This window comes from Apostichopus japonicus, chromosome 3 (assembly GCF_037975245.1).
Source record: "Apostichopus japonicus isolate 1M-3 chromosome 3, ASM3797524v1, whole genome shotgun sequence".
NCBI lineage: Eukaryota > Metazoa > Echinodermata > Holothuroidea > Aspidochirotida > Stichopodidae > Apostichopus > Apostichopus japonicus.
Genome location: NC_092563.1, coordinates 2105916 through 2132294, shown reverse-complemented (window position 1 = coordinate 2132294; position 26379 = coordinate 2105916). Strand labels below are relative to the sequence as shown.

At 37.2% G+C, this 26379-nt stretch overlaps 2 protein-coding genes across 2 annotated transcripts; one reads left to right on the top strand and one right to left on the bottom strand.

The window, feature by feature from the left end:
* Positions 1-1908: 1908 nt before the first annotated feature.
* Positions 1909-8425, top strand: LOC139959758 (cleavage and polyadenylation specificity factor subunit 5-like). Its single transcript, XM_071957601.1, has 7 exons — positions 1909-2063; positions 2805-3005; positions 3885-3948; positions 4452-4541; positions 4758-4833; positions 5695-5809; positions 6315-8425. Exons 1-7 carry the CDS (start codon positions 1954-1956, stop codon positions 6334-6336), a joined length of 678 nt encoding a protein of 225 aa, XP_071813702.1. The 5' UTR covers positions 1909-1953; the 3' UTR covers positions 6337-8425.
* Positions 8426-9307: 882 nt separating this feature from the next.
* Positions 9308-26329, bottom strand: LOC139959710 (transcription initiation factor TFIID subunit 4-like). Its single transcript, XM_071957528.1, has 12 exons — positions 25403-26329; positions 23691-24053; positions 22786-22875; positions 21833-22034; positions 21112-21233; positions 19006-19127; positions 18154-18323; positions 17353-17483; positions 16015-16140; positions 15191-15361; positions 14361-14420; positions 9308-12786 (listed from the first exon to the last, which is right to left on the bottom strand). Exons 1-12 carry the CDS (start codon positions 26303-26305, stop codon positions 12682-12684), a joined length of 2565 nt encoding a protein of 854 aa, XP_071813629.1. The 5' UTR covers positions 26306-26329; the 3' UTR covers positions 9308-12681.
* Between the last annotated feature and the right edge of the window lie 50 nt (positions 26330-26379).

Genomic DNA, 26379 nt, shown 5'->3' with positions numbered 1-26379 from the left:
AATATGTCCCCTGCATTAAAAAAGAATTGGTTCCTCTTTACGGTGAATTTCAGTTACAGAATTGAATTACGGATCAAAAGAGTGCCACACAAAGTATTCAAATTTCAGGGCCTGCGAAAATTCTTATTTCGAAAAGTAGAAATGTAACTTAAACAATTTCTCGGTTCCGTGCCCTAAACTAAGCCACTTACATTGAAATTACAGGGGCGTATCCAGGATTTTCCAATAGGGGGGGCGCCAGGCATGAATGATCGCCGTCCTGGGGGATGGGTCTAAGGGGAGGGGTGTACAATTTTTGCTTTCGAAGAAGGGCTGAAATGAAAAATGGTGTCATATGCATGGGCGGCGACCCGTACTTCCGAGTGGGGGGGGGGGGGGATATGACCTTGTTGACTATCTAAGCGTAGCGCCACCATGGGTTGGCGCGAAGCGTACCAGAAAATTTTGGGATTAACAAACCCTCTAGATGGCCGGAAACGGCACTTCCCGAGGTTTCCAAGCGGCATATACCCAACTTTAAAATAGGGATGTCATGTCCGAAATATCTCATAATCAGGATCCAAAATCCTTTTTTTTAATTTCGGGTGTTATTTTGGGAAAATTGCCCCTGTCAATCTTGTTTCAGGCGCAACGTTAGAATGTTCGAGAGCTCTTTTATATTATTCGATGAAGAAAATGGCCTCATCCAGGCTATTATAGGCCTATACACATGCAATACACAATTACACATAGTTACATTCCTAGGTACCGATTGCTAGGGCATCCAGGTGAAACGTGTATGAAGCATTACCCTGGTTACATGAGATTCTCAGCTGTTCGAGGGAACATGTACGTGTGTAGGCCTACTATAGGGCCTATATGAATACTATGAGGGTGCATATATGTACTATATCAATACCGTGGGCGCAATAATACATTTTGTTGTTATAGGGCCAATGAAGCCTACAGTCAACTATTTTTGCTTTATAAAGACGCTTTATTTGAAAAGATCGCACTGCGTTTATGGTAGGCGAGAAATGAAGCTAAAAAAGAGCCGTACATTAACGAAGATGCATAAATGTAGGCATGAAAATATTCTTATCCCTGGCATTTGGTGGGGGGGGGATATGGTGCACTACATCCCCTCCACCCATTTTCAAGGGGGGATATATCCCCCCTCCACCCAGGATCGCCGCCCATGGCCATATGTGATCCATTTTTCAACCTTAATAATAAGCAACATTTCCAGTAAATATGGACACAAAATGCACAATTTAGTATGGCTGGCATGTCACTTAGTGTTTATAGTGATAATACAAACACAATTACCATCTATGTTTCTAAAACTATTATGCCGCCGAACTTCGCCAGAACCTTTTTTTGGCAAACAAAAAATAAAGCATACGGGGGTTGAGCGATCACCGATATCTCACATCAAGGTCGTCATCAATTTTTTTTTTTTTTTTTTGGCTAAACTTTTTTTTTTTTGGTGACGGCCAATAGGGGGGGCGCGCGCCTGTTGCGCCTCCCCCCCTGGATACGCCCCTGAATTATATTCTTTCTTTCTTCATTTTATTTACAAATGTCCAGATAGTCAACTCACGCAAAGTGAGGTGTTATATATAGTTTAGTTGTATGGATGGAACAGGTTGTATATCACAATTAATCTGCGCAAAAATAGCAATTAAAATAGACCCGCTCGAAAATGAAGGTGTTACTAGTGCTTTATAACTTGTCATTGTAGGTTTTTCTCATCGAACATGACAAATTAAAAATCAACAAAAAATAACATTTAGCCTCTGAAGAAGATCCTGCTAGGATCGAAACGTCAGGCCAACTTACTTTTATACAAAAATAACATTTGACAATACATGTACGTGAGTTGTCTATGCAAGTATCAGAGACATATCCGGCTCTAGCAAATATAGTGCAATAGCGCCACTGCGTTTGCCAGGGAAATTTCACTTGTGAAAGATGGCAACGACGCGCCGAAATTCGACACAAGGGTGGCCAAAAAGTGGATACGGACAAAATAAATATCAACCAACTTCCTCTGCAGTTCCAAGGGAAAGGACTGCAGTACTGTAAGTTTGCTTTCATTTTCTTTCATCAAAGAATGCTGTAGTAATACGTACTTTTTTGGTCTGGTTCAAAAGTGCATGGCCATGGAGAGCCTAACGCCATTGTCCTCATACCGATAGGCTAGACCTAGTGTTATAATATTGACAATGTGTAGGCCACAGAAGATGGGCACACATTGTCAACATAGCCTATGTGAATCTGAATGGGTTAAGTCGGCAAAAATCCTACTAGAGGACATAAACGCCAACCGAGCGCTACAAGGTATGAGTAAGAGTATAAGTTATTAGTTACCAAAACAAGAGTTAGTAAGCTTGACTTTGAAACAGTCTAGACTAAGTGCATGCACAATGTCCGATGGCAAAGCATTCCAATCTTTTTAAGGTGCCGGATACTAGGATACTGTCTGTAGTGTAAACTTGTGTAGTGGTAAAGGTTGCAATAGTAACTAAATAAAATTCTCCGGGCGAGGGGGGTAGGGTTGGTTGATTGGTTGGTTATCCACCACATAATACCAGTGCTAACACTAAGCAATTGCTGTATATGTAAGTCGTAACATTGCCAACATTGGTACTGTTGTGGTAGGCCTATGCGTATGATGCTAGATCAGTGTCACATTTACGGAACATAATCATACAGTAGCCAGTTGTGTGTTTCATGTTAAGTTTGAATATAGATTTCGATTGAGCTAGAAAGAAAGACACATGGCACAATATGACAATCTTTCTTTGTTTTTCATGTTGTAGGTACCCATTGACAAATTACACATTTGGCACAAAGGAACCGCTTTTTGAGAAGGACAAATCAGTCGTAGCTAGATTTCAACGGATGAGAGATGAATTTCCAAAGTTGGGCACAAGACGTTCTGTAGAAGGAGTTCTTATAGTTCATGAGCATGGCCTGCCTCATGTACTGCTCTTACAGCTTGGCACAACATTCTTTAAATTGTAAGTTGGGAAGAAATAAAAATACGATTAACAAGAAAGAAAAATTCTGAGAAAAACATGAACAGTTCTGAGAAGATGTTTGGTATGCACTGAGGATGTATAAATGATAATTGAGTTTAATCCATTGGTTTTGATTATTCTTTTCACAATGCTTTTCCACTTTGAGAAATGGCAAAATAAGGCTCTGATTTCAGATAGACAAGAAAAATTTGAAACTGTTAAATACTTCACCACATTTAAAATTAAATAATTGGGATCCATTTGATCAAAACAGACAAGTGAGCCTTGGTCATAAATTTGTCAGAGCTCAGTACAATCATTGGTTAATGTGTATTCATAAGGTGAAAAATGGATATGAGGAATAGTGTAAATGTTGCAAAATGCTTACCAAGCTGAGTAATTTGTTTTATGGTACCTTGATGTCATCCATTTCATCATACTTTATTGCAGTCCATCATTTATGTTTCATCTATTCTCACATTGCACACCGATTCTGGCAAATGCTAAAAATTTTGATAATATTTTGTAAGCGTAATTGGGCTTCAACTTAGTTTTACATTACAATGGTGTTGCCAGTCAATTTCATGCATTCCGCGACTTCAGTCTTTGGACTTGTATCGCAATTTGACAATTTTGCATGTAGCATTTTGCCATGTCATACTGGATAAATCATACTTACGTGCACTGTATCTTTAAAATTTAGGACCCTGTCTGGCAATGTTTGCTATTTATTTTATATTTCTTTGTCAACAAGTTCCCTTCAACTATTTACTCTCTCTTCATCCTCTAATAGTCTATATCTGACTGTCTTGTTATGCCACATATCACCAGACCATTCACTGACTGAAATTTTTTAATTCCTCCCTTCATCTCCTATAGACCCGGAGGAGAGATCAAAGCAGGAGAGGATGAAGTGGAGGGGCTCAAGAGATTAATGACAGAGGTGAGTGAAGAATGCTGACAAAGATGACAAAGAATGGAAGGAATGCATTCCAGTATATGATTCCAGTCTTGCTGTGAAGAGAGATATTTCAGACTTTTCATAGTTGATGCATTGATGGTAGTCAACTTTAGATGTTTATCAAGGAACACTATGTTAAAATAAAAATTAAAAAATAAATAAATAAAAAAAATTTTAAAAAAAGGAACACTTTGTTTCTTGTCTCTAAGATGTGCTTGTCTACACTTCAGCTATCACTCAATACACCTCCGGTTTTTTAAACTACAGGGTAAGAATGGCATAGCATTTGGAATTATATGTAAGGAAAAGGAAAAATGATAAACTGGCTCTGAAAGTTGGATCTTATTGTAAAGTATACTAAAAATATTTGATTAATGTCAAATAAAGGCAAATAAACAAGACTTAACTATTCTTTCAAGTCACCAATAAGTTTTCTGTTTTTCTTCCCTTCTTTTTCTGTATCGTATTTTGCTCTGTCTGAGCAGATTCTCGGGCGACAAGATGGCGTGCAACAAGATTGGATGGTGGAAGATGTTATTGCAAACTGGTACAGACCAAACTTTGAACCACCTCAGGTAAGAATGACCTTCCCATATTTGTCCTCCCCTACCCACCCACCCACCCACCCTCTCCTATTCACCCATTTTCTAAGTGAGACTTAGATTGTATCTTTGTAGTTAACAGGTAATATGGTCAAATTGTACCAACTTTTCCACATTTTCTATTTATCATCATTTTCAGATGTGGGCCTTCACCAATAACAGTTTTGTTTTTCAACATTTTCTCCTCAGTATCCTTACATTCCTGCTCACATCACCAAACCAAAGGAGCATAAGAGATTATATTTTGTACAATTAGCTGAAAAAGGTGAGTGTCATATCAATCATTGGAACCAAAGAGGGACATCTAGGGTAGATTGCTTCACAAATAAGTCCTTTTTTCTAACCACAATGTTGGTAGAGAAGTGCAGAGGGGTGTGAATTGGTGGAGGTGTGCAGTGGGTGGAGGTGAAGAGTGGTGGGTGAGGAAGAGGCAGGCTGAGGAGGGGGAGGAGAAGTTTGAGGGAAGAATAAAGCATCGTGTGGATCTGAAGGATTCAATTCAAACATTCCGCCAATCGATATGTTGCATCATAATTTGTAATTAATTTATGGGTTCTACCAAACAAACAGCTGCCTTTTCAGTGGTCTGGTTTCCAATGGTTTCTGTTTTCTCGCTCTCAATACCAGACACATGTTTTGCTATATGTTGGGACAGCATTCTGTGAACTGTGTATTATATATGACAAGTTTATAACTGAACACTGGATTAGAAATAATTTGGCAAATTCTGGAAGACACTGAATTTTGATTGACTTTGTAACTGTGAGGCATAAATTATCAGTGTTTGTTGAATGTGATGTACATAGTTATCGCGTATGGTATATACTGTTGGAAAGAAATCAATCTAAATTTGTCATATATCAATGGTTAAAGTCATTTTAAGTCTGATAATATGTGAAAATATAAATAAGTGCATTTAAATAACCTGTTTGTGATATTTTGTTTTCTTTTCGCAATAGGTAGAGTTTTCTACTCAATCGCTGCTTTACAAACCAGATCACAACAAGTTTATTTCTAATAGTGTTGTTTCCTCTTTCTCACTTCAGTCTTTAGTTTCACATGGTATTGTTTTAATTTGGGGGAAGGATTATTAGTTTTCTTTTTTATTTATTTTCATTTCATACAGCCTTGTTTGCAGTCCCTAGAAACTACAAGCTTGTAGCAGCTCCCTTGTTTGAACTTTACGATAATTCACCGGGGTACGGTCCTGTCATATCTAGCTTGCCTCAGTTACTCAGTAGGTAAGTAAATCAGTGTGCGGTACAGTAAAGTTAAAGCAACTGTTCTATTCAACATTTGTCTTCCTTGGAAACAAAGCCGTAGTACTCTTTTGTTTTCGCTGACCACAATTTTCACGTTCATCATCTTCGCGACTCTCCAGGGGTGGATGTTGAGGCCAGGGGTCATGGTATCCTCTCCCCAGGGAGGTTTTATTTAGTTAATGCTGCTTAATAGCAGTATGGTGTTGTACTATATTTGGTCATCACTGCCCCCCCCCCTCCCCCCCTTTATTTCTTCCAAATTTTTGTCCACCTTCAACTTTTTGTTTTGAATTGCAGGGCTATTAATTGATAATTTTTGAAGTTGGATTTTCAAAATTTTGTGTATGGAAAGAAATTGTCATTTTGTCATTGGATGATTAGCAGAAGATGCTATTTTCCTAATAGGTAAAATGACCTCTTTACTATTGCACCTTTAATGTTTTGTAATGTTTTTTAAATTTACTTTGTTTTCTTTTCCTTCCAGGTTCAATTTCATCTACCAATAGCTAAGTCCAGCCTGTAAGATTTTTGTAAATAAAACTGACAATCTCTGGCAGGATTGTGTTCACATTCTTTCGACACGATTTTTAGGAGTCAAAGATAGTGAAATTTCTAGGTGCTGCTCATGTTGTAAACGGATGGTTTCTACTAACAGCACTGCGACGCACATCTAAAGGAAGTTACCTCGCGCTGTGCATCTGGCATTTCATATCAGCAGGGACATGTTGGCAAGGAAGTTTGGATGGTAGAGTTTGTAATAATAATACGCTTGGTACCTTCAAAGTAGCTTGTTGCTGGTGTTTGGGAACTGGCAGAGACTTTGCTTTCACCGTGGTGTGACATGATTGGATGGTCAAGAACTGAATGCATTGACTTCATTCTCTGTCAAGCATGCACTGTGATGTCGGTCAATTGTAGTAACATTATCGAGTCTGGTCAGTGGTCTGACGGTTCCAATAGGTTGTTTTTACCTTTTTGTTTGGAAATAATACAATCTGTGATTTAGGAAAGGTTACTTGAGGAAGAATTAATTACTACAGCTACTTTCAACAAATTTTCACTTATGTTTTCTTGTGAAAGGATCCCATCTCTGCAGGGAAAGAGGGGTGAGGGGGGAGTGTTTTGTGGTTAAGTGTTACATGCAGGGTACTGTGGCTTCTGCAGCATCCCCTCCCCTCCCCCCCCCATAAAATATTACTCACCACTGAAAAAGAACTTGTAATCAATCCAAAGGTGACTATTTTTGATCCCATTTGAGCCCAAAAATTCTTTCCTCTTTCAAGCGGTTTAAGTCATTAGCCTGCTTACTAACCATTAACTGCAAAATGTGCATATTTGTATTCCACTCTTCAGAGGAATCATTAAGTTAGTAGATCAATGACATGTTTTTGATAGTCCTTGTCCAAACGGGTGGTTGTTATGTGGCTTTATTTCTGATAAAGACAAATACCAAAGTCTGTCTTAATGTTTTGTTTTTAATTATGGAACAGGATATGCCAAAACAGAAAACCTGTTGCTGTATAGGAAATGTCTATTTTGTATTTGTGGAGCCATTCACTGTGTGTGTTTATCGTTAATCGGAGATGATCCGAGATCAGGATTAATATTGCTTATTTGGATGTCAAAAAATTCGTAAATTTGGAAGAAAGAAATTCTGTATTTTGAAGTGCAAGTTAAAAGTTCATCTCAAAGTTTGTTTGTTTAATTTTGAAGATTGATTGTCCAAGTTTAAGAAGATACATTTCTTCATCACCCAACTGTATGGCAACATCTGATGTGCACTTTTAAATGTTGGGTGCAAGTCGTTCTTTCTATTACCCATATTGAAATGAAATGTTCCCAGGATGTGTGTAGGTGTAACATCAGACCAGGTGGTTAGTTAGGTTTTGACAATTTAAGTTAATATTTACTGCTATAAAGAATTATTATGAATCTATAATCTGATGTGGACTTCTTTTTTTCTTGTTACCAAATCAATGATACCTTTGAAGACTATTTTAAGAGAGAGAGAGCAATTTGGCAATCTTGCTGCTCAAACTTAAATTAATTTGAGCAGCACTGGCAGATAGTGAGTAGTAACAATAATTTAGCCCATCCTGATCTTTCTTTGAGATTGCACCTTTCTAGCTTCGAATCTGTTACAATTTTCATGTAGATGTCCTTCAAGTTAACATTTTCTAACAAAAGGTTTTCTTTAGAAATATTGTGCCAGTAAGAAAACAAAATGGAAGAAAAATTCAGTTTTTTATGTCTCTTTTGTAACGTCTTGTTTTTGTTTTCCTTCTGATACGTGACATAATTTTACAGGCAGTCATTCTTAAAGTGTTTCTTATCTGAGAAATATGAAAAAAATGTATAAAAGTAAACAATTTTCCCTCTTTTTTTGTTGTTGTTGAATGTTTCACTATTTGAAAGACTTTTAATGTCTACATCAACAACAATAGACTTTGTTTTGTCATAAATTGAATCTCTTAAAATTTTGTCACATTATGCACTCAAATTGTTTTCTCGTTTTCATGTCTGTTTTTGTAATCTGCCAATGTTGAATTCAATATGACTGATGTATACAACATGAATTGGTGACTGTTTAGTCTACATATCTCTTATTTTCTTTTTGTTTGTTTGTTGCTAAAGTGAGTCTTTCAGCTGTTCATACTTTTTTGTGCTTCAACACTGAATGACGCTCAACCCTTTCGGTATGTCATAGTTCTCTAGTAAGAAAGGGCTGACTTGAGGTCACCTCTTTGAGGAGCAGACAACTGAGCACACCAGCTAGTATATACAAGTCTACAAATTGTTACCACATTGTTTGTAGTCTGACCATCATCCTTTAATCTAAATTTTTATTTTGTCAAAAGATATCAATGATGATTCTTGTGTATTGTAAGTTGAAGACAAATGCAGCAAGTTAACTTGTCATTTTCTGGAGATAAAGAAAAATATCATTCAGGCATGCCTTCATGATTAAATTTTATTGCGAAGTCAGGCATGCCTTCATGATTAAATTTTATTGCGAAGTCTGTTTTATACTTGAATATTGAACCTACTGAAACCAACTTATTTTGATGTTTTTCAGAGTTGATTTGATTGTGATGTTTTTAAGCAGATGATAGCAGAAAAACTTCCCCATTCACTTTCAAAGAATATTCAAAATTCAGAGTTATCATACTTACATCCAGGATGTTGAGGAGAAATTTTTGACCTTTGGCCAATGCATGTACTGTTCATTGGAGGAAGAAGGGGGTCCGGGTCGTAGCGGTGAATGGGATGGGGGGGTGGGGGGGGGGAGTTTGCACCTAAATAGCCGTTACCCACATACTCTTGGTGATGCATGAAAACAATTGGACTGGTCAGCAATCTGACTTGTAACAAAGTCCTGTGAATACAAGTTTTCCATTACTTGCAGCCATATGAGAGGTGGTTTGCATAAATTCAGAAAAATATGAAACTTGAAGAAAAACTTGAAGCAAAACAAAATTTGTCTGAAGAATTCTTTTACCTGCTTTTTTTAATGTCTCATGATACTTGTGAAAAGATTCGACGGTAGAAATTTACAATGGAAATTTGTACTCTTATTCCTATGATACAAATGTGATGCACCTTGCATAATTACAAGTGAGTGCGCTTCATGAATAAACATGAAACTGACCATGATGCAAATAATTTACATAATATACAACGGTTAATTGTCTTCTCTTTTCTTCACAATAGAAGAAAAGGCAAAAGTACGACCAAACAATTTTTCTTAAACATTTCAGCAATTGACAAAGAAAAACTGTGCAACACTCCGAAATAATTTTACAACAGTTCTTTTTTTCTTCTTTAAATATCTTTAAACACACTGAATTATTTGTCAGTGTTTTTTTCTCTACAAAATAAAATTACAATTTAAAAAAAAAAGTCACATTTCTTTGAAATCAAATATTTGGACATTACATCTACATAAAGTTTGGATTTACCAGTAACTCAAGCATTTGCTGGGGAAGATGGCGGCGTATGACACTAAACCAACATTTTGGGATGCATCGGAATATATTTTCTCTGTCACAGCTATATTCCAAACTAGCTAATAAATATAACTATTGAAATTTTATTCCCAAGTAATGTTTTATGTGAATCGGTGGTCTTTTGTGGCTGGTATATTTTAAAAAGATATTACAATAATATCTGGACATTTAATTTGTCCGAATCCAATGTAAATTGGCAACTCTTGGAGTGAGTAATAACAGAATGGGGAACTTTATTATTTCACTGTCAAATACCCAGCTTTTAATTAAATCAAGAAAGGTGTTTTCTGTTTCGTCCTGCAGGTTAAAAATCAGAGCAATCAAGTCGATCAAATAAAAAATACTGCTTTTATGTTTTAGACTTTGTGAAACAGTCACTCTTCTCAACTTTGATATCCAGGAATATTTATTTTGCAGTGAATAGATGAACAGATCTGCCAATGAATTTACAATTAACTTCCATTTGATGCAAACAGAGTAGGATAAATAATATGGTAGTGAACCCTTGATACTATTTATTCATACAACATAGCTTATAGAGAAAAAAAACAAAAACATTTGAATAAGTTATCCCTCTAAACCATACAATATGACAATATCAATCTATGCTTTCAATGTAACAAAAATTTTCAATCCAATATCTACTAACGAAGGAGAAATTAATTGGATTGGTACAAATTCAAAATGTCTAGAAATACAAACATTTCTCTGTTCTCTGGGTGAAAGAGAATACGAGGAAAAGAAGAAAAAATCCCTGCTAGACTATAACATCGTCTGTGAGAAGGAGGGTTGTTTTCTTCTAGCAGCCGGGTATGAAATTTCTCATCAATTTATTAAAAAACAACTCATTCGTTCAGTTAACATTTTTGAGTTCAAACTGAGAATTTTAGTTGCAATATGGAATTTCAAATTTAAATAGTGTTTCTTATTTTTGCAACAAGTTTTCTCAGCTGAAATCAATGTTGTGTTAATAATTGTGTTAATAATTATTGCAAAAGGAAGAATAAAGGGGGGAAAATAACCATCCTCTTTTTATTGCATATGTGCATTTTTCAGTTTTTTTTAAATTTGTTGTTACTTCTAGTAGATGAATAAATACAAATCACAATTTACAGGCAGACTATTGTTAATACTAGTACTGATCTCATTCAATCTCTATTTATTGTTGGGATAACATCTCTCGTAAAAATCGCTGATATTTCGACTAATTACTGCAACATCTTCTGCCTAGAATTTCTGTTTCTATTATGGTTGTCATGACTGCAAAGACTAATAATGGGTAAATACTTCTACAGAACAGTTAAAACATAAACAGGGTCTTGATTGTCTGAACAAAGAAGACCCAAAGACCTATTTCATTATCTTGAAATCAAATTGTAACCTCAATATTCCAAAGATACCGAAAGTTAATGTTAAAGCTCTCTGGCATGGTTGCCTGTACTACTACTAACCATCATACCCCCACCCACCCCCCCCCCCCTCCAAGAAAACCAAATGTGGTAAGTACTACATGGAAATATTCAATGAGAATTATATTTTTTATGGTGGAGAGGGGGGGGGGCGGTGGTGAAATAACAGTAAGGTTAACATACATCCCGAATAATCAGGAATGTCCAATTTTTTGCAACGAAACCATACCAAGGGGAACTCTACTATCAATTGTATTCACGCCGTTGTTCTTGTATTACAACAAGCCTAGTTAAACAGGGTAAACCAAAATACGACTGAATGGTGAACTCTGAGGAACTCTAGTAAGCTTTGTGGTCCTCTCCCGGTAAGACACTGTACTCATTTGGAACATAACTGTCTCTCATATACTTCCAATTCCATTCATGAGAAATATCAAAATTCAAATTCAAACTGACCAAGTTTTAGTAACTTTCGTTTTTGAAAGGAAATCTATTTCCATACATTTTGTGTTGTGTCGTATGTCATGGTCCCTCCTCCTTAACTTAAAATTTAAGAGATCTCTATGGTAACAACCATTTTGTCTACCCCTAAGTAGCTCAGTTATTAAAGCACTTTTGCACCCTACAAATGTTATATCAGAGCTGAGGCCACAGCCCACGCATCCCCCTCCCATCCCCTTTTTTTGGCCAAGTCTACAAACTTGCATCGAAAATTCCCAAACCATAGCAAAATTAATAATCTTCATAAACTAAGTGATAGTCTGCTATAAGTCATTCAAAATGTTTGTCAGAGCTGGGGCCTTTGTAAAATCCATGGTTACCTTCATTCTCGGTGTTGATCTCACAGAGGAAAATTCTGAGAAATCTCGATCTCAGCCCCCCCCCCATTTCAAAATGGACTCTGCTGTCTTTGTTTACTATTTCCTTTGCAAACATTTTCAGGAATAATGTTTATGCCAAATGTTTTCCTCTTGTGCCAATATTTGATGGATTGAAGACATGCGTGTCTTTTGAAGGACTCAACTTTCTTTCGATAGCGGTGAAATACGTCAACACCGATTATAAGTGACAAATTTCCACAAATAAATGCAGCCTTACACTTTCAGAGATTTTTTTGGCCTTTCCTTACACCGAGTGAATTTATAATATAGTTTGGTGAAAAATGAAAGGGATAGAGAATATTAAACAAGAAATGTATCTGTTTTCAATGCCTTCTGGATGTACGGTAGTAGCACACATAACACGCCCCATCAACTGAGAGAATTACGTAACACATTGCAAAACTGGTCACCGACATTTACGGGACAAGACTATATTTAGTTATAGCATTTTCTTCTCTCCAAACCCAGCTTACATTTAATGGAACTTTCTGTGGGTTTCAATGAGCACCAGGTGGACATGCCCTTCCGTCGTCACGACGACCGTGGACAAGAGGTTATTTGAAATACGTTTTGAAGAGTAAGTTAGATTTCCTGCAGCTGGTTTCTTGTTCCATTAGGAAGATCAGATCTCTGATGTTTACTCGCTTGATTCTTCGAAGCTGCGGAAAGAGGTGAGAAGGATAGTTGCAGAAAACTCCGGTCGTGAAAAGTAAAAACAAATACGATGCAGAAAGAGAATGTTTTAAGAAACAACATGAACACATTACAAATAAACAATGTCAGTAGGTTTACATCATTCCTTTACAACAATGTGATGCCAGGGTTAGCCTGCCTGATTGTTAGCACTGCAAACCCTCTCTCAACTGTCATTTATCAAATGCTTGTGTCCATAATAGGGATGCACCGGATATCCGGTCCGGCCGGACTATCTAGCCGGATTGTGAGGAATTATCCGGTTCCGGTTCCGGTTCCGGCCGGATATTTTTCAATATCCGGCCGGATCTTTTTCAAAATCTGGCCTGAATTATTCCTTAAAAAGGTGTTGGTATAAACTTAAATCAATGTAAACTGTTTCCAAAAATTAATAAAAACATTCAAAGTAAGGAAAAAATTAGGTTTAACATATTCAATTTAATTTTCTCAATGGTCTGACCCACTGTTTCTAAAGATCAATCAAAGTGATACAACTACTGTAATAATATGAAGCTATATACAACAAATACAGTTTGCAGTGAAATCATTTCTTGCAGCCGTCATCAGTTTAATATTGTGCAGTTAAAATTGACCATTCATATACTTATCAGTCAAAATACTGTTCCATCGAATCTTTACTTTCCCATTATTGTTGGCATTCATGTTTTCTCTGAATATTTATGTGTGAAACAATCTCTTATATGGTTAAATACGTCTGAATTTTTTTAAATTCCACAAAAACCACCTTCTTTATAATATGCGTATACCTCACCTAAGATTTGCTCCTTGTTTCATACTTCTACTTCTTATTAATGATTTTCTTTTGTGTAATGAAAAAATCCGGTTCCGGCCGGATTTTATCCAGCCGGATTTCATGTACTATCCGGCAAAATCCGGTTCCGGACGGATCCAAAAATTTGGATCCGGTGCATCCCTAGTCCATAAATGATACGAGACAACCATATTTTACAAGTTGAAAAGGTCTTAGAAACCAAATAGTAGACATAGTTTGCAAGCCAAAGACAATTTTTAACTTTAAGTTCTGTTTGAGTGTGACTAAGTGTACAGCCATCAATGAACTGTGTTAACAATCCTGGCCTTATGGTACTTATGCTTCTTCTGCTAGTAAACATTAAGAACATACAAATATAAAATCAATACAGCAACTACTGTGTGGATGTGGCAACTTAATTTTAACATTTAGGGACTTTTGAAGCACTTGCAGTTTCTTTAGCAAGTGGCTTACATTGTGAAATTCTTGGCATTCTGAGTAAAACGAATAATTTAAAGAATACATGTTTAATCAATCTACAATCTTTATCTTGTTTTTTTTTGTTTGGTTGGGCATATCACTGTCACTAATGAGGGGGAGGAGGGGTGGTAGTATGATCATACTTTGGGACTACTGCTAGTTTATCTGGGAGTCAGAGAGGCAATGGGTGGGGGCTGACAGTGGGGGAGGGGTGGGAGGTAAAGGGCCAAAGGTACTCCCTCCTGAAGATTACGCTGTTGCAAGAAGGCGAATTAAAATGTAGCTTACCTGTGACCTGTAATGGCTAGAAGTGGAACCGCCTGACCCTATCAAAGAACTAACACTCTCCTGAAATAAGAAGCAATAAAATCACTTAATCTATTGTAAAACTGTCTAACAGAGAGAGAATATTGAGTAACTATTTTAGGTTTTTTTTGGAAGATGTTGCTAACATATTATCAATCTCATAGTTTAACTGCATTTCAATAACATTGTGTTAAGCAAACCAATACTGAACACACAAACACACACACACCAAATAAAAACTTTTCAAAATTAGCATCACAAATGCAAAGAAATGCAATTTGATCAAATGAAGTCTTTGAAGTAAAAGCTGAAAGGTAGATTTGGAAACCAGTTCTGTAATTTATGTAATGGCAATCTACATCTGAGTTAACTGGAATCATTGTAAGAAACACGAACACTCATTACTTTATTTATTATATTGAAACACCCCGTTTGGGGCAAGGATTAATATACTGGACTTTCATATCATGCTTCAAAGCACTCGTACTGACAGTATGAGCAGTATGGATATATATCCAGGTTTCTATTTAGATCAAGGTTAGAAACTGTTCATACTGTCAGTACCAGTGCTTTAATGCATGATGTGAGCGGACAGTTTTCAGTGGTACTAGCATTAACAAATTGTCCAAATGACTGATACTGGAACAGGAACAGGTTATCTGACCAAACCCTGTCGCAGGTTGCTCTACTTCTGTAGCCTTACGACAAAATGACGTGCTTGCACGCAAGTTTTGTTGTCATATTTGACAACTATTGAAATCCTGCTGTGCGGCCTGAAGAAAAATGGACAGCACAAGCCTTTGACATTTTACCTGGCTGGAGCTAGGAGGAGAGTCTGTTTTCTTTTTCTTTCTGGGTCCGATGGCTGCTAGAGCCGTAAGATTTGCCTCTTGTTGCCTGATTTGTTCCGCTTCCATCAATTGCATCTCTTTGGCTTTCCGTTTTAACCTCAGCTGCTCAGGATCCTCCTGCTTGGAGCGACTCTACATAGAAGAGATCAATGGAGAAGAGAAGAAATGTTAGTGTTTCATTTTAAGAAACAGTTCATAAACAACTGTTTACAGTTAAACTTTAAGTGGAGGGACTCTACATAGAAGAGATCCATGGAGAAGAAATGTTAGTGTTTCATTTTAAGAAACAGTTCATAAACAGCTGTTAACATTACACTTTAAGTGGAGGGACTCTACATAGAAGAGATCCATGGAGAAGAAATGTGTTTCATTTTAAGAAACAGTTCATAAACAACTGTTAACAGTAACACTTTAAATTCTCAAGACAGAAAAAGATAAGAAACTACTGCAATGTGATGTAGATTCGTGGTGGTTCAACAGTAATTAACACCAAAGGTGAGAGGAGTAGCTCTTTTCCATGGGACAGACAGCATTTTCCAGTGTCCAAGTCAGCCTCATTATGAAGGTGGTAGGTGGGAAGAGGCCGGGAGTGGGTGGGGGGGTGGGGTTGTGCACAATAGTACTATTTCTGGTAGCTTTATGGTTCTAGTAAACCCTACATCGAACTAAAGCTTCATTTCAACCCACACAATGCTACCCTGCCAAACCACCACCATTTCTGTTATCAACCAGCTTTTATGCAATATCATCACTGTCCCTAATATATGAATGATTTGGATGATTACCTTTGCTGCCCTGAGTAACATCTCTCTCTCCTGTTCGTCTCGCCTCTTCCGTTCCATCGCATCCAGCTGCTCAAAGAACTTCAGTTGTGATCTTACGTCCGTGACTGGTTCGTATTTAGGGTCCTCCTAAAAGAAGGGAAACAGACAGATCGGGGATTATCCACTGTCTTTCCAACACATTAGGCATTTCGTGTACGATTTGTACATGAATCTGCTGTGGCTAGTGTCTGTATGATGCTACCAGAGCCAATGCCTGTCAAAATGAGACTAACTTGCCAAAAAGGTGTGATTTATTTGAATTCTAACCGCTGCATTTTAAATATATAACCAAATATAACAGGAAGTTTCATAATGGGCATATGCATCAGTAAATATAACACTGTATTAACCTAATAAATAAGCTAATATATAAACCTATAATATATATTACCTAATGTATAACCTAATAGTGTTCACATTAGTGTTCGACCGATAATCGGTAAGATAATCGGCATCCGGCTGATTATCAAATAATGGGTAAATAATCGGCATCGGCAAAATCCATTGCTCTACCGATTATTTAGAACCGATTACTGCGTTCCACATAAAGGATTGCATTTTTCTGCGCTTTCGATTCACCACTACCACAACGGGAGAAAAATGTAGATCATTAGATTCAACGCTATTCATAGCTGGGGAAGGTGCACTAATCTACCGTGCAACGGTATTGCAAGTCCCTCATGCGAGTTTGTACTGCTGCTGTTCAATATACTATCCAGTTTTGCAGTTAACATCATACAGTATACCCCCAATAAGCTTAGGGGGACGACATAATACTCTTTTTTTTTCACTTCTTTTCTTGCATCTAACAAAACCTCCTGTTATCATGTTTAACGTAAACTACTTACCCCAACCGACTAAAAGCAAGTCTGATTTCCAGTGACAAGTGCGACAAAGTCAATGGGACTTAAGTGTGTAATTTCTCCCACATGTAGTTAAGTCAATGGAGAAGCGCCATTGACTCACTGTGTATGATCGTTTGAAACAACAAACAGGTAAGAGAAGTTGAATAATTTACTGAATAATATATTATTTTCCAATTCCCAATGATCCATCAACCCTATCAATTGCTAATCTGTGTTGTGATACCAACATTCCTTAATTCCTATAAGCTTTATCGTACATTTTTCTAATCTCTGTTGTGATCCCATACAATTCTTGATCCGAATAATCCTAAACCAACATATATCTAATTTGTGTTGTGATGCCGAAACTCCTCGATCCCTCTAAGCCTCCCCTTTCATATTTCTAATTGGTTGTGATCCGTTACTACAATTCTTAATCCTAATAAATCCTCACCCTATAAATTTCTAATCTGTGTTGTGCAATTACTGATAGTTTTTCCACCATCGTCTTTAACCGTTCCTCTACAGCCGACGAAATCAGATCAACGGCCTCTCGAGAAGAATCTTTTAATTTGAACTCAACACCTGAAAGACGAACAAGAAGCATTAGAAGGGGAATGATAGTAGCAACAGATAAACAAAAAATTAAAAAAATATAAAAAAAGGTTTAGTTTATAAATAACAGACAATTCTTGAATCGTTTCCAATAAGACCATAAAGCACTAATAATATCCAATAAGGACAAAAGAACTCCAAAGACATTTCATTGTAAAGGAAATCGATTGACGCCTGCAATCTTTGGCTCATATGTGTAGGTATTCACAACAACCGACTTCAATCGGAACATGATGAATCTAAAATACTGAAGTCATATACATTCAGTCCTACTATAGGCAGTGGTTTTGAACTTAAAAATATGAAAATCAAAACATCATAGAGAAAGTGAAAGGTTTGAGATCCTAGTGTGCACTACGATATCACAGACTTTACAAAATATCAGCTGGATCCAGACACGACGTTTAAACTGAGATATCTCCCGAACGGAGCGATATTTTCTCAGCTGTTTTGAGGAGTTGTCCTTCGCAGAGATCATATGAGATAAAGATGATAGTTATTTATACGTGTCCTGTAACAACTCCCTTCTGACTGCCTACTCTTAATGTGTTTGTTACATTACACAGACATGCATACCATCTTGACCGCAAAGGTAATGCTTCAGCGATCAATCATAGCAAAAGGAATATTTCTCTCTTACACTTTCTTTGAATTCTTGACTGTAAAGATGAGGAAGAGAGAAAGGCCTCCTCTTCGCAGGAGCGTAGCTGCGTGCCGATGTGTTCTGCGTTAGAGGCCATTCGTGCACTCTCCTCGGACAGGTTGACCCCGGCCATGGAGGTCACGTCGTTGATGTCATCATCGTCTCGGCTGTAAGCAAGACAAAACAAAAGGATAACATCTAACCGGGGATGAATGTAATAAACAACAGGATAAGTTACTGCCATTGCACAAGTGAGGGTTCCTACTACTTACTTATGACATATTTGGTGGCTCCTGTTACATCAATAACTGAGCTTACTTTGAGGGTAGCATGAATTGGCAGCTATTAGTCACCCTTCATATGGGTTAGCTACTCTATCATGGACAATCTCTTGGGACTAGATTGGGATTATTTATCAACACTGTCCAGAGAACTCAACGACTTTCACAAAGTTGAACCATCAAATTTGGATTGGGCCATAAACCTCACCTATCATCAATACTCCCCCACTAAAAAGGGGAAGAGAGAAATATGTTATTCCTCTTGGGAGATATTAGAGTAGTTGTTATCATCATTCATGTGATAGACAGAAGACTTGCTCAAGCTTAAGAAAAACTCTTCAAATGCGAGAACACTATTCCAACAGAACATTTCATAGTTTGGGATGTCAAAGACCAATCCAGATAAAATAATATATCATCGATGAAAACCTGACTTTACTCTGCTCTCCATCAGGTTTTCATATCCACAAAATTTCTACATACTGGGCTCATCTTCCTTAAGAGTTTTGAGGTCTCAGCACTGGAACAAGAACCAGACCAGAAAATAAAAATAAATATAATAACTCACACGAAAGATGAATCTTTGGATTTATCCCTCCGAGGTGACGAAGACGAACTCCGACTAGATTTGGAACTCTTACTGGACTTAGGTTTTGAGGAGGACGATGATGATGTGGCCGATGCGGTCGTCTGTTTATAAAAGTAAATATTAGAGAACTTGCTTCAATGTATTGTCAAGGAAAATTGTGTTCACATACAGCATGAGAGATTTTGTACCATATATATATGTATGCATGTTTGCATGCTGCATACAGTTTCAGCGGAAACACTATACAGTACGCACTCATAGAGTTATGATTTAAAATGAAATATTTGTCTTAGACCTGACATGTGGTGACATCGATGCAACTAGTACGGATGAAAAGCGGTTTACAACAAATTCAGATTCCGTTGTTAACTAAAAACCTCCAAACAGGTAAATTGATAACTTGGTGTCATCACAGAAGATGCTGTTCTATGCACTAGACCTACACATCTCTCCTACAGTGTACATATTGCTGTTCTATTCACCAGACTTCCACATCTATCCTACAGTGTACATATTGCTGTTCTATTTACCAAACCTACACATCTCTCATACAGTGTACATACTGGTTTTCTATTCACCAAACCTACATATCTATCTTACAGTTTACATATTGCTGTTCTATTCACCAAACCTTCCATCTATCCTACAGTGCACATATTGCTGTTCTATTTACCAAACCTACACATCTCTCATACAGTGTACATACTGGTTTTCTATTCACCAAACCTACATATCTATCTTACAGTTTACATATTGCTGTTCTATTCACCAAACCTTCCATCTATCCTACAGTGCACATATTGCTGTTCTATTTACCAAACCTACACATCTCTCATACAGTGTACATACTGGTTTTCTATTCACCAAACCTACACATCTATCTTACAGTTTACATATTGCTGTTCTATTCACCACACCTACACATCTATCCTACAGTGTACATATTGCTGTTCTATTCACCAAACCTTCCATCTATCCTACAGTGCACATATTGCTTTTCTATTTACCAGACCTACACATTTCTACTACAGTGTACATACTGGTTTTCTATTCACCAAACCTACACATCTATCCTACAGTGAACATTTTGGTGTTCTATTCACCAAACCTACACATCTATCACCAATGCACATATTGCTGTTCTATTTACCGAACCTACACATCTCTCCTACAGTGTACATACTGGTTTTCTATTCACCAAACCTACACATCTATACAACAGTGTACATATTGGTGTTATATTCACCAAACCCACACATCTATCCTACAGTGTACATATTGCTGAAAAATCTTGAAAAATTTATAATAATTTTTTACCAAACAGTGTACATATTGCTTTGCTGTTCTATTCATCAAACCTACACATCTCTCCTACAGTGTACATACTGGTGTTCTATTCACCAAACCTACACATCTATCTACCAGTGTACATATTGCTGTTGTATTCACCAAACCTAAACATCTATCCTACAGTGTAAAACTTGCTATTCTATTCACCAAACCCACACATCTATCCTACATTGTACATATTGCTGAAAAATCGTGAAAAATTTATAATAATTTTTTACCAAACAGTGTACATATTGCTGTTCTATTCATCAAACCTACACATCTCTCCTACAGTGTACATACATGTTCTATTCACCAAACCTACACATCTATACTACAGTGTACATATTGCTGTTCTATTCACCAGACCTACACATCTATCCTATAGTTTACATATTGCTGTTCTATTCACCAAACCTACACATCTATCCTACAGTGTACATATTGCTGTTCTATTCACCAGACCTACACATCTATCCTATAGTGTACACACTGCTGTTCTATTCACCACACCTACACATCTATCCAACAGTGTACATATTGGTGTTATATTCACCAAACCTACACATCTATCCTACAGTGTACATATTGCTGAAAAATCATTAAAAATTTATAATAACTTTTTACCAAATGAAAACTGACCGACGATGAACTGAAATACTGTTACTGGATGATTTCAATAACTTCAACAAGATCAGCTGAGGTATGTAAGATACTCTGGGAGAAAAACCGACTGAATTTCTCACGAACACTTACCGTTTCCGTGCCGACAGGACTTATTTCTGCTTTAATGCCAACGGGTGTACTGTGTTGCCCTACCAGAGAATGCTTGGATGCACCATAATGGAACTTCTGTAGCTGCTCTGGTGTCATTTGACCTGAGCAAAACAAAGAAAAGACAACACCATCACTACTTAGTCAATCTGTTTTCTTGATAGAAAACAAAGTAAAAAATACAACTTTAAGTACATCAATTGATGAAAACAGAGCATTTATTCATATTAATATTCAACTTCACAACAACTTACTCATATTTAAGTTATAAGTGCAATGCTCTGTAAGAAAATCAATTTTATACATACCTTTTCATCTCATACATCAAGAAGCAAATTGGCTATTACATGCTTTTGAGAGTACATAATCTAGATGTGTACACGAACTATGAAAGTTTCATATCCATTATATCTATATATATATATCTATATATATATATATATATATATATATATAGATATATATATATATATATATATATATATATATATACATATATATATATATTATTTAATTTTTGATTTTAACAAAAGATTTGAAGCAATAATTAAGCACGCTACTGAGAATGCACCCTATTTCAAAGTCCGGTTTGTCATAACGTTGTGACCAGAAAAAATGATATTTTGTATGGAATCTTTGATTCACTAACGGTTGGCAAGAGGTGCCGCCATCTTTTAAATAAATGATAAGCATCCACACTCACCAAACGCGCTGGGAATTTTTTTGTGTCTCTTCGATTCCTTGATCTGCCCCGCAATGGCCCCTTTGGGGGCTGACAGGGCGGACGTTATGGAACTTGTACTGCCGATGTGACTCTGAGCACCTCCTAAGATGTTTGGGGTAATACCCTGAATAGGGGAAATACCACCACGTTGAATTAATTGTCTAAGGGGAGGCAAATTTTTCTGAAGAGGAGAGAAGAAGAAAGAAAAAGGAGAAGAAGAAGAATAGTAAATAAGGATGTAAAGTGATAAAAAAACACAAAAAAACAACAACATTTTCAATTTGCACAACAATTAAAGTGGACAAGTGCAAAAGGTGAACAACAAAATGTGATACAAAGTTTGTCGGAATCAATAACCAATGCAATAACCTTGGTAGAGTGAGCAGTTTTCCATAAAAAAAAAAATTGTTTTTTCAATAATCAACTGCAGAACCTTTTCAAAGTTTAATATCACTTTCAGGTATTTTCAGCCAGATTTCTGTTAAATGGTTGATATCAGGTACAAATTTTGGGAAAAGGAATTTTGCTTATTGATCTAAATTTTGGAACGGCAGAAAAAAATGTAACCTCAAGATGAGTATAATGGGGGTTTGGAATGTTCCTTTAATGCAAAGTTGATGAGAGCATTACCCTTTCTTTGTTCAGTCTAGCAGTTAATGCTGGCCCAGTGTTTTATAACACTACAGTAGAGAAGAAGGGTGTAGGAAGGGGGAGGGAGGCGGGGGGTAGGTGAAACCAAGACTGGTTTCACATCAACAGCAGAGTATCTAGTCCATATCTGAAGTGGAATTACTGTACTCAGACAAGATACGTTCCTTGTGTCAAACCAGCTCCCTTCTATCTCCCCCACCCCCTTCAACCCCTCGAACTCTATCCTAGCCCCAAAGTTTTCGGAGCAAATCTCTTCGCACTGAAAGGTAAGGAACTTTTACCTTAAGAAATGGCACCAAATACGGCTGTGGGGAAGATTTTAACTCTTTCTGAAGTTTACGGGTGAATTCGTCTGGTTGAATGACACCGTCCTGCGAATAGATAAAACTAATATTCACAAGCTGAACAAGAACTGACAACAAAACAATGGATAGAAGAGCTTGGATAATGAAAATCTCAACTACAGAGATGAAAAAAAAGCAAACAAGTTATTAATAACCAGTGATGTAGCAATGTAGCATGAAATATAGAAATGCTTATGTTCTGTAAATTGAAAAGTTAACATTTATACACAACTAAATATATATATATATATTTAAATCAAATAAAGCTAAAAAAATGTTGTATTAATTTAATAAAATAAATATATAAAAGTAACTCCATCAAATCACAAGATATCAATTAATATTATTCAACTTTCTCACCACAATTCTGGAATTTTCTGACATTTTCTTTCAAAATTTTGAAAGTGTTAATGCATGGAAAGTTAAAAAGTACTTTGTCGATTAGCTTATTAAGGTGCACATTAACCTTATAATGACAAACAAACAAGTACCAGAGCTGTTTGTCATATGAGGTCATTTCGTCAGCCAAGTTTGATGACAATTGCAAATGTTTACTCCCAGATGTAGTTCGTCTTTCGGTACTTCTAACCTTCAATCATGCATCATTTTATTATAAGGAAAATAGCTGACCAGCTCTGTTACAGGTAATAGGTAATAGACAAGACAGCCTGTACTGTAAGTCATTTGGTATTGAATATATAAGTTTTTATAATAGAATATTAACTTCATTCCAAAATTATGCAAAATTTGATTACGAAACTATTCTGTGTCATTCTAATGGAAATAAACAGTCTTATGTGATCTGAAGTCGGTGAACCAAACTGTTTTTCCATGATACTCACTATGAGGTTTTTGACAAGATCCTTGACGTTCTGTACTGTCTGTGGTGGTTGGTTCCCATTAGAGGCAAGCCGAATCAAGGTATTGAGGAAATTCTTGCATTTGTTGACGTCGTCCATCGCCCTCTTGTTCACTCCCGACAGAGCGTTCCTGTTGTTGACATTGCCCGAGGGCAGAACCGACGGCGGGTTGGACACGGTGCTGGTCTTTGACCCTCCGAGGGCACTGACCACTGTGGTGAGGGGTTTGGCATTGGTCAAAACTGGGGGTGAGGTCAGTGCGATTGTAGAAACCACTGAGACATTCCCTTGGGAGGCGGGTTGAGGTATGAGGGTTCTTTGGCCAGGAGTTATAAGAGGACTCCCCTATGTTTAGAAACGAAAAAACAAAGCTGATAAAATCAGGGTCTCACTGGCATTTCCCAGGATGACTACTCAAACATACAGTAAGCCAGTACATTAACTCATGTGTTGTTTGTTTTCATTCATGATAAGGTTGGATATTTATTCTCATGGGCTGAGAATAATTTCTTGCTGTACACCTTAAATTTGGCTTGGAAAGCTTTTTTGTTGAAATTCCCCTAAAAAAATCAGATCAGTTGCAGTAAAAGGCACTGTTGGGTCTGACACAACCATTAATGACAGATAACATTATATGGGGGGGGGGGGGTGCCTAGCCAGGAATTTTCCAAGGGAGGTGCAAACCTGTAGGCAAACTATCAGAGCTGTAGATTCTGCATTGAAAACTATCTAAGCATAGTGCCACCATGAGTTAGGCTGAAAATGCCTCCCAGATCTCTGGAAATGGCACTTCCCAGGCCTTGTAAGCTGCATCTAAGCTTGAAATTACTAGCGATATCATAAAAACATACAAAAAAAATATGCTCAAGAGGGGGGCAGTCGCATCCTTCGCCCCCCCTGGCTACGTGCCTGGGGGGTATTTCAGATTCTTTTATGGAAGATTTAGAGCTCACTTTTATCAAGTAATATACTTGTTCTGAAACTTAAAAGTAACAAAATGTAATTTTAAGAAAATCAGGGCAGCAAACCTTTCTTTATCAAATTTGTGAGACCCTACAGTAAACATTGATCAACAGTATATTTGTAAGTTTAGGTTCTATGCACTGGCATATCTTCAGGGGATGGGGACAGGGTGGGTGGGGGGGGGATAGGTGCACTTTCAGGTAAAGTTTTTATTTTTTATACTGTAGCAAATAGGTTCCAGCAATACTGGAAACCCTCCCCCGCCCCCACCCCAAAACAATAGTCTTGTTATGCCCCTGTCTCCATGTACAAAATATTACATCTGTACATTTAAAGAAAGTTGTCAGGTGAAAGTCCTTTCAAGAGAATTTTTTTTAAAAGAGTAATTTGCCTGATTAATGAAACAAAAAAACATTTCACTTTCACGTACCATAAGAGTGTATATGACATATTTATTCAATTGACATTTTACATTTTTGACAATTTACATTTCGGTGCCAAAGGATTATGAATTATAATTCGAACACACACAGTAAATACATTTAGTTGTAAAGACTGAAGGCTAGGCATTACTGTAAGTTCATTATCCAGAAAACTGATAGCCTATTATGATTATTTCAAATCATTTGATCTATCGTCCCCAAACGACATATCTCGCAAAGATATATTGCTTGAAATATGTTACCTTTACATATAATAAAAAGAGATATAATTTAAAGAATGTAACCTACCTGTACAGGCCTTATGGCAATATTGCTTTGTATCCCGGCATTCGATGCAAGATGAGGTTGCAATGCTGTGTTGAGTTGAACGGCTTGGATGTTGCCATCTTTATTGATGAGAACAAATCCCGGAGGGAGTTGCGTCCCAGGGGGGAGCCTGACAACAGGCCCTCTTGGGGCTATCATCTGTGGTGCGGAAATGCGTATTTGTTGAGGAATAATTTGTGGGGCTAATGTCCTGACTGCTGATGGCCCTCCACCAGCATTCATTACTAAGGGTGAACTCATTTGCCCTGGGGCAGCTATTGCACTTGCTGAGGTCACATTGACTGTTACCATTTTTGAATTACCACTAGAAGCCATTGTAGTTACTATGCTTGTTGTATTGGGCTGTTGTAATTGTACAGAATTCCTTACAGCATTCAAACTTGGCTCTTGCTTTATCATTACAGGTGAGGACCTTGCTACCCCATCGATATCTAGCGAAGTTCTTGTAAGGTTGTTATGACCAGTCATATTTGGACTTGATATATTATTACTGTTACTAGAATTTTGTGAGTTTGGATGGCCAACAAGTGTGGAATTGTTAATATTGTCGAAGTTACGGTGCGGCGCTGACATCATTGGTATATGATGACTCGCGCCTAGTGTTATACAGGCGTCAGTACGTACTGTATGGCTATTGCCTATCCTTGAGTTTACCAACTGAGTATCTTTAACGTCCATTCCACTTGATGGCGGCGTTATTTCTTCCTTGATGTGATTTCCGGTATTTTGATGATCTAGTACAAGTCCTTGAGATACTGTCCTACTCAAAAACGCCTTTGAATCCAAAGAACTTGCTACAGAATGCAAGGAATTCGGGTCGAGCTCGGAAGACACATTACCACCAACAGACGCGGTGCCCGCCATGTTTCTCTGACGAGAGCACCAGTGCAACTGAAAGGGAGCATGCGCTGAAAACTATTATGGGATGCCGAGCCGAC

Coding starts and splice junctions, on each gene's coding strand:
- LOC139959758 (XM_071957601.1), top strand. CDS start 1,954: ATGGCAACGACGCGCCGAAATTCGACACAAGGGTGGCCAAAAAGTGGA. Junction 2,064..2,804: donor AGGGAAAGGACTGCAGTACT/GTAAGTTTGCTT, acceptor TTCATGTTGTAG/GTACCCATTGACAAATTACA. Junction 5,810..6,314: donor TTGCCTCAGTTACTCAGTAG/GTAAGTAAATCA, acceptor TTTTCCTTCCAG/GTTCAATTTCATCTACCAAT.
- LOC139959710 (XM_071957528.1), bottom strand. CDS start 26,305: ATGGCGGGCACCGCGTCTGTTGGTGGTAATGTGTCTTCCGAGCTCGAC. Junction 16,141..17,352: donor ACAGATTAGAAATTTATAGG/GTGAGGATTTAT, acceptor CCCTTCTTTTAG/GAGGACCCTAAATACGAACC. Junction 14,421..15,190: donor CTCCTCCTAGCTCCAGCCAG/GTAAAATGTCAA, acceptor TTCTTATTTCAG/GAGAGTGTTAGTTCTTTGAT.